The 13,338-nt window shown below is 43.4% G+C and overlaps 2 protein-coding genes across 3 annotated transcripts in view; one reads left to right on the top strand and one right to left on the bottom strand.

The window, feature by feature from the left end:
* The window catches only part of RTN4IP1 (reticulon 4 interacting protein 1), a 100,236-nt gene that overhangs the window by 57,128 nt on the left and 29,770 nt on the right, over positions 1 to 13,338 (top strand). The window lies entirely within an intron of this gene.
* The window catches only part of CRYBG1 (crystallin beta-gamma domain containing 1), a 50,826-nt gene that overhangs the window by 33,464 nt on the left and 4,024 nt on the right, over positions 1 to 13,338 (bottom strand). The window contains exons 2-4 of the mRNA XM_033055395.2: positions 8,657 to 10,137; positions 1,533 to 2,979; positions 1,278 to 1,454 (exon numbers count right to left, since the gene is read on the bottom strand). Coding sequence (XP_032911286.1) covers positions 1,278 to 1,454; positions 1,533 to 2,979; positions 8,657 to 10,137 — 3,105 coding nt within the window. The remainder of the gene's footprint in view (positions 1 to 1,277; positions 1,455 to 1,532; positions 2,980 to 8,656; positions 10,138 to 13,338) is intronic.

Below are 13,338 nucleotides of genomic sequence, written 5' to 3' on the forward strand. Positions count from 1 at the left end.
TTTGGTTTCCTAGCAAGGACAGGAGTGCTCATTCTGGGACAGGGTCCTGCTCTTCTAGGAATTATTCACAAACAAAAAGACCAAACCAGATCCTGCCCCTAAACAGGTAACCAGCAACATGTGCAATGAATTAAGAACAACATAGTAGTTAACAGAGCAGGCAGTGGTCGCAAGACAGCTCTTAAAACCACCAGGCTTCTGTAGGCATCATCAAGACACGTTGAAGCATGACTGGTTTTTTAGCCTGCACTTCAATTCCAGTTAAAACTTGTTCTGTGTTTTGAGGAATGCCAAAGTAATTGTTTTGGGCTGCCCTTGCTCCTTCCTTCACATTACCCACTAGCCATTGCATCATCATTTTCTTAGTCAGTGGAAGATGCACAGCAGGTACACCTCACAGGAACACTTTTGATTCCTAACTTGAACATTGACAATTCAGTCAGCAACAGTGCCACAGAAATCCAGAAACCTTTTGATGCCTAAAGAGATTCTCTGAAGTGTAGTCATAGGTATGTACACACTCCACTGCTATATCAGGCCTCCACACACTTCTGCAAAATTGAAACCCACTCAAGAACACAAGTTTAAGTAGCAAAAACCAAACTAAGACACTACTAGACATTTAGCTTTAAATTCAAGTTTTTAAATCCAAGCAGAACCATCAGAGTAAGAAAGTCTCTTTAACTGGTAACATAAATCTACACTACTGTAAATAATCCCCTAATTTTCATCTCCACTCTAATTAAGAAAACTTCCCATAAGAGAAGAATCTACATTTTCAAAGTTGCAAGCACTTTTAATAATCACTACTATCCAGTTCTTAAAGTATTCTTAAAGAATATATATTTTTCTGCCAATGCATGGGAATACAACGGAGGGCTAAAATAAAAAATTTGCTCTTTTATTTAACTGTACAATGGCTGAATGTCTTGTTGGAAGAGAGATCATGTCAACAAAAGTTTTCTGAAGTTCACAGAAAGCATTCTACTAATTTGCTATAAAAATGATAGCGTAAGATTTGTTTCAATATAACACAAAATCAAGTATGAAAATATTCATATTTGCAAAAGGTCTCAAAGGCCCTTTAATCATGTTGATAGATGTTATCTCATTTCCATTTTCAGATAAAACAGGTACCATACCTAAGTTCACCTCAATGTATTTGTAATCTATATATATCCCAAAGAGGGGAAACAAAACAACATATGCACATTGTCTGTGGAAAACATAAGAGCTGGATAACTTTGCAGGCAGCTTTTTAAAAACACAGTACTTACATCCACATCTAATAAACCCGGGGGAACATTTGATTCATATCTGCTTGCTCCTAACCAGCTCGAAAAGTTTTTCTCAGGGTTGCTATAGTTGGGCATTTGTAAACTTAGCTCTTTTTTTGCACTATCTGCTTGCAGGTACTTCTCCACAAAACTTGGAAACTTCATATCTGAAAGAGACTGAATTGCAAAATCAAAATTAACACTCATTCAACAGGTAGACAAACATTGTTGCATTTCCTGAATTATCTATATTACCTCAGATTTTTGAGGCATGATGAATGGCCCAGAAACATCCTGTTGTAAAGGAGGCATCCCTGAGGAGTCAGTTGCAAAAGCTGTTGTGTTATTTACTGAAGTGACAGAAGAGCTAAAAAACTTTTCTTTAGAAGAGAGCAAGCTTGAGAAGAGGGAGCTTTTTTCAAGCCGCGATCTCTTAATCTCACCATCTGTACAATCAACGTTCTCTTTCCCATTTATTTCGTGAGGCAAGGCAGGTTCCTCTCTACATGACTGCAGAGCTTTGAATATGATACTTTGCTCTGTTGATGCACGCTTGGGCCTGACTCTGGCTATCGTTTCCAGGCTTTGCATTTTAATTTGTTGTGCTGGTAACAGATCCTGTGTTTTTTCCCTCCTCAGTCCCAAACCAAAAGTAAATACACTAGGATCAAATACTTTCTCTAAGTTATCTTCATGAATGGGAGGCATTGCAAAGTAGGGTGCTGGAGATTTCGGAAGCTTTGACCTCTTCTTTTTCTGGGGCAAACAAACTGAGCTGTCTAAGTTTTTTATAGTTTCAGCAAACTTCTTCATATCAGAAGGGGAATCAAAAATGCTGTCATCTTCAGCAGATCCATTACAGGTTTTGCCTGGGCTCTTTTGTGTATTGGTGCTGTGCTCCGATTCCAACATACTGTCTTGATTGCTGTCATCATACTGCAGTGCTGCAAAGTCCAAATCTCCTGGCTTGACCTTTTTGTCTCCATTTTCCATCTTCTTAAATTCTGATCTGGAAACCTGATGAGATGGTAGAGGATATTTATCATTATTGCAAGGTGATAAAGCCTCTGTGTGTGGCAGCACTTTTTCTTCGTTTCTATGGAATTCTGAGCTTGTGTAATTTCTTTGGTAGAAAGGATCTTGAGCATTTTCACTTTTAACAGGTGAGTGCAAAGGCAGTTTAAAACTTTCCTTCTTTGCTGTGGTTAATTCTGGTTCTGGTTGCTTCACAGAGACACTACCAGCATCACTTTTGCTGCTTTGGTTAAAAAGGGATATGGCAGCTTTTACTTTAAGTTCTGTTGTCTTCCCAATATCCTCGTAAGATGCAAAGCTTTCTTCATTTTTGCCTTTTAACTCTGCAGTGCTTTCTTTCTCCAGTGTGCCATTCTCAAATAACTTCTGGCGACTGCTTTGCTTATTTAGTGTTTTATCAGGCTGTTCATTTTCTTTAGATTGTTTTCCAAATTTAAGCTTTGCTCTGCCAACGAATGTGCTTGGTACAGCACTATTTTTTGAAGCAGGGATGTCAGTAGGCCTCTGGCTCTGGTTAGCACATTTGTTTTCAAACAAGGAAATTTTGTTGGCAATGTTGCTGTTAGTTTTATTAACTGGTTTTTCAAGTGTCTCCTGCTCACTTTCTAAACTGTCTTGATTTGTAGGTGTTTTAAAATTCAGTTCTATGTTCTTCGGTTTGGCTGGACTACAGGAGGCAAAGTGACACAGAGTGACATCTTTAATTAATCTTGAACAGGCTTGTAACAATTTTCAAAACAATAAAATGTAGAATTATAAACCACAGACTTAGTTTAAATTTTGATATCTCCAAAGGAACCAACTAAAAGGGGAGTAACTATATGGATTTAAAAAATTAGACACTAAATAAGAAGTATATATTTCAAACATGTACTTAGCTCTTTAAGGTTAGTAAAACAAACACAGCAGCCTACAGCATCTGCAATTGAGGCAGAGAACTCAACTACTTATGACTGACAGACATTAAAATTTAGTAGTGAATAGGCAGAATACATTATAAACATGCAATTCCCTACAGAGTTTAGAAAACAAATCCCAATTCATTAAGGTGATAATGAGTTGGTTAATATTTGCATATTCTCTCCAATGAGTTTTGAAGACATCTGCCCAGATTCTTTGCAGCCTTTACACCTACATTGCAGAAGCAACCTCAAATTGAGTGGAAGAACCCTTCCACTCTCATGAGTGCTTGCAGGAAATGTTAGCTGTCACCAACCACTGCATCACCCCCTTAGCTAAGCGAACACCACACGTGAGGACTCTTCCACTTCATTCCTTCAGGCAAACTTAGCTAACAATTTAAATTGTGTAAACTAAGCCTAATAATTTTACAAGAATTGAATTTGGAAACACAAAACTTTTCTATTGGAGTGGACAGAAAAGCATGTACAAGTACATGCACACAGTACTCCTGTGCTATGGCAGAAGGCTGATGATGCACAGCTGAGTGTTTCAAGCTCTTCTCTCTGAATACCTACAACCAGGAAAAATTATTTGTCCAAGTAACTTGCTACTGCATACTGTACAGTATGAACAGCTGTGAAGATGCAAGGCAGATGGCTTCAAAATTTATCAGTCGGATCTAAGGAGTGTCAAGGAGCCCACCATCACCTCAAAGACAGTCCTGTTCTCCAAAGAGGAATCTAGGGACACTCAGCAGCAGGAGGACAGGCAGAAATTGCCCTACATGAAAACTGACAAAGGTGGGAGATATAAAGAAAACAGTTTGCACCAATCTCCAGGGTCCCAAATGCTCTACCAATCAATGGATCATTCTGGTATTTAAGTGCTTTCTTCTTTTTTTAACCCACATAAACTGTGTTCACTAATTCTCAGGCAGCTCTTTAGCCCAAAAAAGAGGCACGAGATACAGGAACAACCCAAAAAGTGAAATCCTTTCCCCTCTTCCTCAAGTGATCCATTCCAAGTAAGAAATTAAACCCTCCTAATGCAAGACTCTCCATTGTACAAGCTTTTTACCTTGGGAATACCCTGAGGAACAAACTAACTGAAATAACAGGAGGATTCAAAAATTGTTACCTATGAATCTATACAGAGAACAGTTGTTAAAAATCACGGAATCATAAACTATTAAGAGGCTGCAATGGGTCTTAAAAGATCACTTAGCCCCAACTCGCCTGCCATGGGCAGGGACATCTCCCACTAGACCTCACTAGACTCAAGCCTCATCCAGCCTGGCTTTGAACACTGCCAGGGTTGGGGCATCCTCTCCCCAGGCAACCTTTTGTAGTCTCTCCCCACCCTCAAGTTTCTTCCTAACGTCCAACATAAATTTCCTGTGTCTCAGTCTGTACCCAGTACTCCTTGTCCTATCACTGCAGTTCCTATCACTACAGTTCCAGCAAAGAGTCCCTTTTCAGTTTCCCTGTAGATCCCCCTTCAGATACTGGAATGTTTTTGTGAGGTCTCCATGCAACCTTCTCATCTTTTCTCTGAGAAGCCCTGACTCTCTCAGCCTGTCTGCACAGGGAAGGTGCTCCAGTCCTCTTATCAGCTTTGTGGCCTCCTCTGGATTTGGTCCAACAGCTCCACATCCTTCTTATCATCATGTCATTTCAGGGAAGACTTCCCAACACTGCTTCCTGTAACTACCAGCCTATTCAAGCTGGTTCACAACTGGAAGGCTCTTATGAAGAATGCATGATTAATAAGATGAAATAGCAAACTTAAAATCCACTGGCCATACTTCAGATAGGTGATAATAAAACACATTTGGAAAACGTAAGGAAAAACAGAAAAACAAAATGTTCCTGAAAGAGGGAAGGTACAAAGGGAACTGTCACACAGCATAAAATTAAATAGATTGAGGCACTACTTTTCATTTGAACTACAACTGCTTTTCCCTAAACTTTCAAAAGTGAAATTATTCTATGACTTTTCTGTATGGAAAATGAATATGAGTTGCAAGGGACCTCTAAAGATCAGCTAGCCCAACTTCCTACTCAAAACAGGGACAGCTTCAAAGTTAGATAAAAGCTCCTGAAGGCTTTGCCTGACCAAGTTTTGAATAACTTCAAGGGTCAAGATTTCACAACTTTCCTAGTGAAGAATTGCACTGTCGCTGTGAATTATTTTTGCCTTACATCCTATTAAAACTTCCCTGTTACAACTTGCAGCTGTGGCTGTTGTCCCCTCAGTCCACAGCTCAGGGACAAATCTGGCTCTGCCTTCTCGACAGGTAGTGAGAAATGACTGAGGTCTACCTGTATCCTGAAACCAGCTGAAACCAAGCTGCTTCAGCTTCTCCTCACACGTGACCTGCTCCAGAGCTGTCACCTTTAATGGCTCACTGCTGGACTCATTCCAATTCGGGAACATCTCTCTTATACGAGAAGAGAGTTGGAAGGGAAGGAAGGGCTACAACTCAAGAGAGCAACCCAGATGTAGACTCATGAGCACCAAGGCTTGTCCTTGACCTGCTGGCTGTGCTCCTGCCTATGGAGCACAGTACAGGCTTAGCCTTCACCTGGTACAATGATGCACTACTGACATGTGCTGAATTTCCTGCTCTCCAGGACCTTTTATATCCTTTTCTGATCACAAAAAAAAGTACTTATCCTTTTCTTTTATTTGTATTTTCAAGAGGTAATACTAATGGCCCGATTATCTTAACAAATTCATTCCCACACCACCCTTTTGTCAGGCTTCACTTGCACTACTACATGCATTTATTTCAACATAACAACACATCTTCCCATAAAATCCATGTCTCTCTGTATGCCTTGACACAAGCAAGTTTAATGGTTAACAGTGCTACTTATAAGCCCCACTTAAAACCTATTTTAAATGAAGAGCTCACCCCTCAAAGGTATAGCTTCAAGCTTTGCAAATTTATGCAGAAACAACCACTTCAACACTTAGTATTTTATATTCCTCAGTATTTCTGCACAGCAGTAGCAGCCAAAGAGCATGAGAAAGCTCAGCCCTGCAGCTCCACTCATTACAGCTGGCCTCCTCTAATATTTTCATTACACCTTTTTCCACACTAAGAAATACTGATTTTAAATATAGTCAAAAGATGCACTTTATTGCAAGAACTGAGCTTCCAAGCTTGTTTAAAAGGAGATTTTGTTTGAGTATCCTTTAAGCCTCTCATCTTGAAACAGTACAAATGCTTTCTTACAAACAGTCCAGTGTGGCTGATTCTTACTGCCCATTCCTGATCTGCAACGCCAGGAACAAGCAGGCACAAGAGAAATACCAATGTCCTTCTCTTTGGATACACCTTGCAGCTAAACTGTGCATCAGCAGTTAAACCTCTCCCAACAGTCAAAAATGGAAGATGAGTCACACATTAAGCAGGCAACTGGTGCCAATAACACACTGATGCCAAAATATCAGATTGAGGTGAGCAAAGAAAAACGGCATGTGAAAAGAGAAGAATAATTCAACAAGTGGGCTTAACTGTAAAGGCAACTACAAAACCATGTCTGAACATAAAGCGTGACAACTGAAGCCAAGTTTTCCGCTAAGCATATCAAAGTAACTACTGCCTGAGGTTTTATTTGCCAATTAGGATTTACCATCAACCTCATTTTAGTCTCAAATCTGATAGATTTCCCTTTCAAAAGCTAGAAGCAAAGTATCCTGTGACTTTCAAGTTATCCAGCACACTAACATAAATGGAGAAAAGAGAAAAAAATGCTATCTTTATTTACAGGAAACCTGCATTTCTGGAGGTAACTGGAGAAACCGACCTCTTTGGAAATTGTTTCTAAAGAAACTTGATTCCCAGAATTGGTATAATGTCATTAGTAAGAGACATCATGCACTTTTAAGGGAGAACTACTTGTATTATATAAAATCCATCTTACAAGGGGACAGGGAATCTCTAAGTAAATGGGTATTCTTCAGCCAGAGAGGAATTCATGTGAACTACATAGCAATAACTTTTTAACCTTTGAAAATGAAAAAGTTATCTGTTCAAAGCAATAACTAGAGACCAAAACCACACCATCTTCTAGTAATCACCATCTTTTCCTGTTCTATTTCATAGCACCTCAATCCACATCCAGGTTTACAGATCATATGTTCTAATGAATGACTAAATTACACCAGATCACCTGAGAACGTAGCTCTGGCTAAAGAAATGGTGCAGTGCTGTGCAATGACAGCTATCAGATGCATCAGAAACCTTGCAGGCAGCACAGCAGTCCCCACCCAGGGCTAAAGTTCCTATAGCAGCAGATAAGGCCAAGACACAGTGTCACACACCCCACAAAATGGGATGAAATAGAACTGGCTGTTTGTTCCTTAAAATTCAGTCTTTCAGACAGGACATTTTTCAGTTACTTTATGAGTACAGTAAGAAATAATTCACTGTACAGCAAGCCCAGAGATACATAGAAAAAATGAAATCCAGCTATACAGGCATTTATAACTTCACCATCGCTAATGACAGCAACACAGAAAAAACAATATGAAAGTTACCTTTCCTTTGAAGCTGTGAAGATACAAAGAGTTTAAGATTTGTGATCTATACTGCCAGATGGCAAAGCTTCACCAAGTACAAAAATGCCACAGTTTAACCTTTAGTACCAGGTTTCTTAAACTTAAGTTACAAATTAACAACTCAGATGTAGAACATTACAAATTGTGCAAAGGAAATTGCTCCTGTGCTTCTCAGATGTGGGAAGCATAATTGGAAACCGACCTGTCTCTGAAACCATCACCTTGAACCTCCACATCCCTCCAACACAACAATTATGAATGCTCAGTGCACCTCAGGTGGGCCTACAGGATTCAGTGTAGCCCAACACCTACAAGTGAACATGCCAGAACGAGGAGTGCAACAGCACACAGTACACAGCCATGACAACCAAACAACAGAAATGAATAATGCAAACAAATCTTCCCCTGTGGATGAGAATGCAATAGTAGTCAAGTAATCAATCACTGGTCTCAGACTAGTGATAACGGTGAACTTTATAAATACAGCTACTCCTTTGTAACCTTAAAGAAAGCTCTGATCACCTGTTTGACAGTTTCTTCAAATGTAAAATCAAAACCTGAAAACTGATCCACAACGATGATGACTGAGCAGTTTTTTTATATATGTTAAATTATCCCATATAATAGAATTGACAGACATTCCCTATCCATTTAAAAAATTGAAAAAATGAATTATTTTTCTAATACATATACACTACATTGCTTGTTAAGTGGTAGTTTTAATTACAGTAACTTTTTTTTTAAAGGCATTTCTTAACTGAAAACAATTTAGACAGATAACAGATACACAGCTAGTGTTTCCATAGAATTCTATACACAGATACAAGTAAAATTACAGTTACAAGGGCAAGGTAAAGTAGTTTGTTACTTACAGGCTAATCTTTGTTGTGACTGTTCTGGAAGCATCCAAACTCTTCAGCTTCAAGGTGTCTAAATCAGAATTTGTCTGTCTTTCAGCTGACAGACACAGGTCTCCATTTTTAATCCCATCACTATGCAAGAAAGCTCTTCCATCTCCACCATTACCATGCTTTACTGCCTTGGTATCATTTTTGCCTTCAGCAAACACCAAGGCATTGTCTTCTGTCTTAGCAGCCAAAGCTTTGGGAGACTCCAAACCATCTTCCCCCAAAGCCACAGGTATAGCTCCCTTTTCCACTGAAGTTCTTTTTGTCACTGGGTTAGTCTCTGGTGATGCTAAAGGCTGCCTCTTTGAAGAGTAATCTTTCACCTGACCTTTCAAACCAGTAGGAGAAACAGGTACAGTATCCGACTGATTCTTTTTATATGATCTTCTCCTGGCAGAAGTTGTGTTTGAGGTCTGCTGCTTCCCCTTGTCACCTTCAGCTTTAGATGCCCCTTTGTGAGCAGATCCGACTTTTAGGTCCTGATTAATACTTGAGGAAGAGGAATTTCTTTCGGGAGTCTGTTGGAGAGACCTCACTTTTCGTTCAGGGTTTATTATCTTGTCTGAAAACACCTCAGCATGGGCATCATCCTCAAAAACAGATTCTTCTCTTGCAGTATTCTCAGTCTGGGTTTTCTCTCCATTTGGAATGTCATTAGATGACTGAGACTTTCTCCGTTTTCCAGATCTTTTACTAGCAGATTTTTTATCCATTGTGTCCAAATCACTACAATTTTCTTCTGATACGAGAGTCACGGGTTCATTAAGGAGTTCGTCTGTTTTTCTTAGATAGATATCAACTGTTAACACTCTAGCAGAATATGCGTGTTCACTCGCTGCAGATTCCAACTCGTATGGCAAATCCTTTGGTTTTGCATGCCCAGGCTCCTCAGACACCCACGTGTTCACAAGCTGCTTGTGACTTAAGATACTCTTCTCTAAGTCTTCACTAGACAAATTTCTCAAGCTCTGTATGAAATCTGGAGTTGTGGAATTATTTATATCTGTGATGGATTCTTTCTCCAACCCCAGAGTTTCCACATTCAGGCTGCTCTCACAGAAAGAGTTTTTAATGGTTTCACTGCTGCCGCTCCAATCTGCTGACCACTCGCTGTCAGAAGAGACTCCCCTACTACTCCATTCTGAAATCGTGTCGTGATACAGCGGTCTTACTTCCCCACTGAAATTATATTCCTGTGCCTCAGAAAGGGCACTTACGTTTCTCACTTGGTTCTGTACTTGAGGAGCTTCGTGTGTGAAGTGCCTACAGTACACTGCCTGTGCCCTGTGAGGGGAACCTGACCTCTCACCCTTATGATGTGAAGCGTGTTCCAGTGAATTTTTGATGTTTTTTCTCTTCCCTGTACCAAACAAATTTCCAAGTCTTTCCAAAACGGGTTTCTTTTTATTTTCTTCTCTGGAAGAATCGGGAAGGTGTGAGGTGGACTACAAAATCAAACAAACAAACATTTGGTTAATGTCAAGGTTGTTTCTATAATACATTTGGTTGTTTCAGGACCACCTATTAATTAAAAGGACACAGTGAAAGGAAACAAAACAGTTTACTGAACAACACTGGCTCTCAAAAAAAGAGCAAGAACAACAAAACCCTTGAAAAACAAATAGGATTCCACAATGCTTCTGTATGTTTTTGCCTGCATTTGTTTAGAAGTGTGCTCATCTTGCCTTATAATGGTAGCTTATAATGGCAGATATCCCAAATCTCAAATTTTCGCACAATTAGTTAACATCAGCCAAAATGTTACAGGAAAGCATCCTGGTGCCTGCAAGACCGGGGTCAAACTTCATGGTTAAAACTTCCCTTACAAAAAAAGAGTGGGGAGTTTCACTTTCTCTCCATAGTGGCTGAGTCAGTTTTCACACTTGTGCTGTTAGAGAATAGTTTCAAATGTGCAAGTTGTCTTACAATTCACACATTTCTCATTAATGAAGTTCAGTAAATACTTGGTTTGTGTTTTGGGCTAAAAAACCCAGAACAAAAAAAAGCCACTGCATCACTCAGTGATTATTACTGGGTCAAACACTGCCCTGGATTACTCTTGGTGAAATTCTGCCTTACAACTTCTAATTAACATGGTAAACAGGAAACACGCAACAGCATCGCCGAGTACACATGCATATTTGCATTTTAATACATTAGCCCTTTTTACATGCCGGTACGATGAATACTTGTTTTGAGACGTTTATTTCAAAACACAGCGAGTATTTTCTACCCCGGCGCATAAAACCTCTGGAGGAGAGCGGGTTCCCTCGGCAGCAAGGACCCTGCTTCGGCAGTTTACACCTTGTTTCTTGCCGCAGACGCCCAGCTCATCTGCCAGTGCCCGGCGCACTTCCAGTGCCCGGCGTGCCCCCAGCGCCGGCCGGCGCTGAAGCCCCCGCGCAGCCCCGCGGCCGCCGATCCCTTTCCCGCAGGTACGGCTGCGGAGAACCGGCCCAGCACCACCTCACCGGAGGAGTCACGGCCCCCGACCCGCGCGGCACCGGGAGGGTGAAGCCGCCCGAGGATGCCTCTCTCCTCCCCCGTCCCAAAACGGGATAAGCAGGAGGAAGGTGCCGTGGCGGGCTTTACCCGCATCCTCGCCTCCCCACCCCGCCGAGCGCCCGACACTCACCGCCCGCTCGGCTGGGCTCGGCGGCCCCTGCGCGAAGCCGCCCCACACACCCGCCGCTACGCGCGGTGCCCCGGCGCCGGCCGTCTGTGCGCTCCGCCTCGGCCCGCCCCCGCAGCCCGCCCCGAGCCGCCGCCCCGCCGCGGGCAGCGGCTCTACCCGGCCGGGCCGCCCCTCCCGGCCGCGGAGGGAGGCGCGGCGGCAGCGCTGGACCGGCCCCCAGCGAGGGCCGCGGGGCGGCGGGAAGCGCGGGTGCCCCCGGCCACGGGCGAGGCCCTGGAGGGGGCGGCGGGGCGCGAGTGGGCGCCACGCCCCGTACGTGCCCCAGCAGCCCGCGCTGCGGCTGCCGCCTTGTTATTGAGGGCAAAACGCCGCCCCGGGCAAAACCGACGCCCTTTGATGTTGAGGGAAAAGCACCGGGGGTTGGAGGCGGGAGGATCGCGCCGCCGCCCCGGCGAGCTGCAGGGCGGACTGCCCGGCGTAAGGCGGCGCCCGGGCCGGGACAGGACAGGGGCAGCGCAGTGCAGGGATATCGGTGTGTCCCGGGCCTGGACAGGAGCAGCGCAATGCAGGGACACCGGCTCGTCCCGGGACAGAGCAGTGGCGGGACACCAGTTCGTCCCAGGCCAGATAGGGGCAGCGCAGTGCAGGGACACCGGCTCGTCCCCGCCGGGCACGACGGCTGCGGGGCAGCGGAGCGTGTGGAGAGGCCGTGCCCCGGCCGCCCCCGATGCCGGCCGCTCGGAGGTGCCGGGAGCAGGCGTGGCATTCTCCCAACCCCGGGAAGTGTGCGGGGGCCGGCACCCCCGTGGGACATGAACCCGCATTCTCCACTTCGCCCCGGCGGGCGCGGCTGGGTGCCGTCTGTGCCTGTGCCCCGGGCCGGGGACACGGCTGCAGGCGGCCGGGACTCCCCCCTGCCCCCGGCCGGGCCGGCGTGAGAATGACTCCGCGGCCGAATGGTGCCGGCGCTCTCCCCGGGCGCTCAATTAGTATTTAATGTTTAATGAATGCTCAACTAGTGCTCTTCTAATTAACGCTTAATGACTTATATGAAGTGGAACAGCTTCAACAGGAAGGACCACGCAAGTCTCACTTCGGAGCGTCTGAGGACCCAGCGCGGAGGCGGGGGAGACACCAGGTCAGCCCGCCTGCAGCTGCCCGCGGTGCCCGGCCTGCGGTGTGTCTGGCCCTTTGGCTATTGAAGAAAATAAGGGCCTTTTTTTTTTTAATGGAGTCACTTCCTCCCCCAGCTGGAAAAGTGTTAAGTTAGTTATTTTTTTCTTAATCAACAGCCTACACAGGCTCAGGAAAGCCACGCATAACCTACTTAATGCCAGTGAATGCTCAGCAGCAAGGCTGGCCCAAGCAAATGAAAAATACAAAAAACCCCCATGAAAAACATAGAGCCTAAACTGGGGAAGAGGTAGAGGTGACTTATACTGCAACCTAACAGAAATCCATGGAACCCTTGTCTTTGCCTATCTCTCTCAAACAATGTCACTCATTCAACTGATAAGCAGCTGTACCACCAACCAAGGAAGACCTGTGTCCTCATGCAGTGATCTTCCACCAGTAGCCTTCAAATCTCCATTACCTTAAGCTCAAGTTTTTGTATTGTTGAGGTTTAGGTTTTATTGGACAGTGAAATAAATGAGAAAGTTGATGCCTGTCTTTTTCCTCTCCCTTTGAGGACTTTTTTCAACCAGCAGAACCAAAACAATTAAGTAAAGAGCAACATTAAGGGCTGCATTAAATTCATACATCTCAGAGAAGTGCTTTCATGATAACAAAACCCACTATAAATTTTCCTATCAGATGCAACATTAGTAATGCAGCCCAATTACTAATTTCTTATTCTCTGTATGTATTGCCAGTACTAACTAATTATTGGGAAAGGATAATAAGACAATAATGAACATTGCTAGCTAAAATAAGCAAAAATACAAGATGTTTACACTTAATGCAAGGAATTATACTGATTTCTCTGAAAATTCATAGTAACTACAAGTGT

This window comes from Catharus ustulatus, chromosome 3 (assembly GCF_009819885.2).
Source record: "Catharus ustulatus isolate bCatUst1 chromosome 3, bCatUst1.pri.v2, whole genome shotgun sequence".
NCBI lineage: Eukaryota > Metazoa > Chordata > Aves > Passeriformes > Turdidae > Catharus > Catharus ustulatus.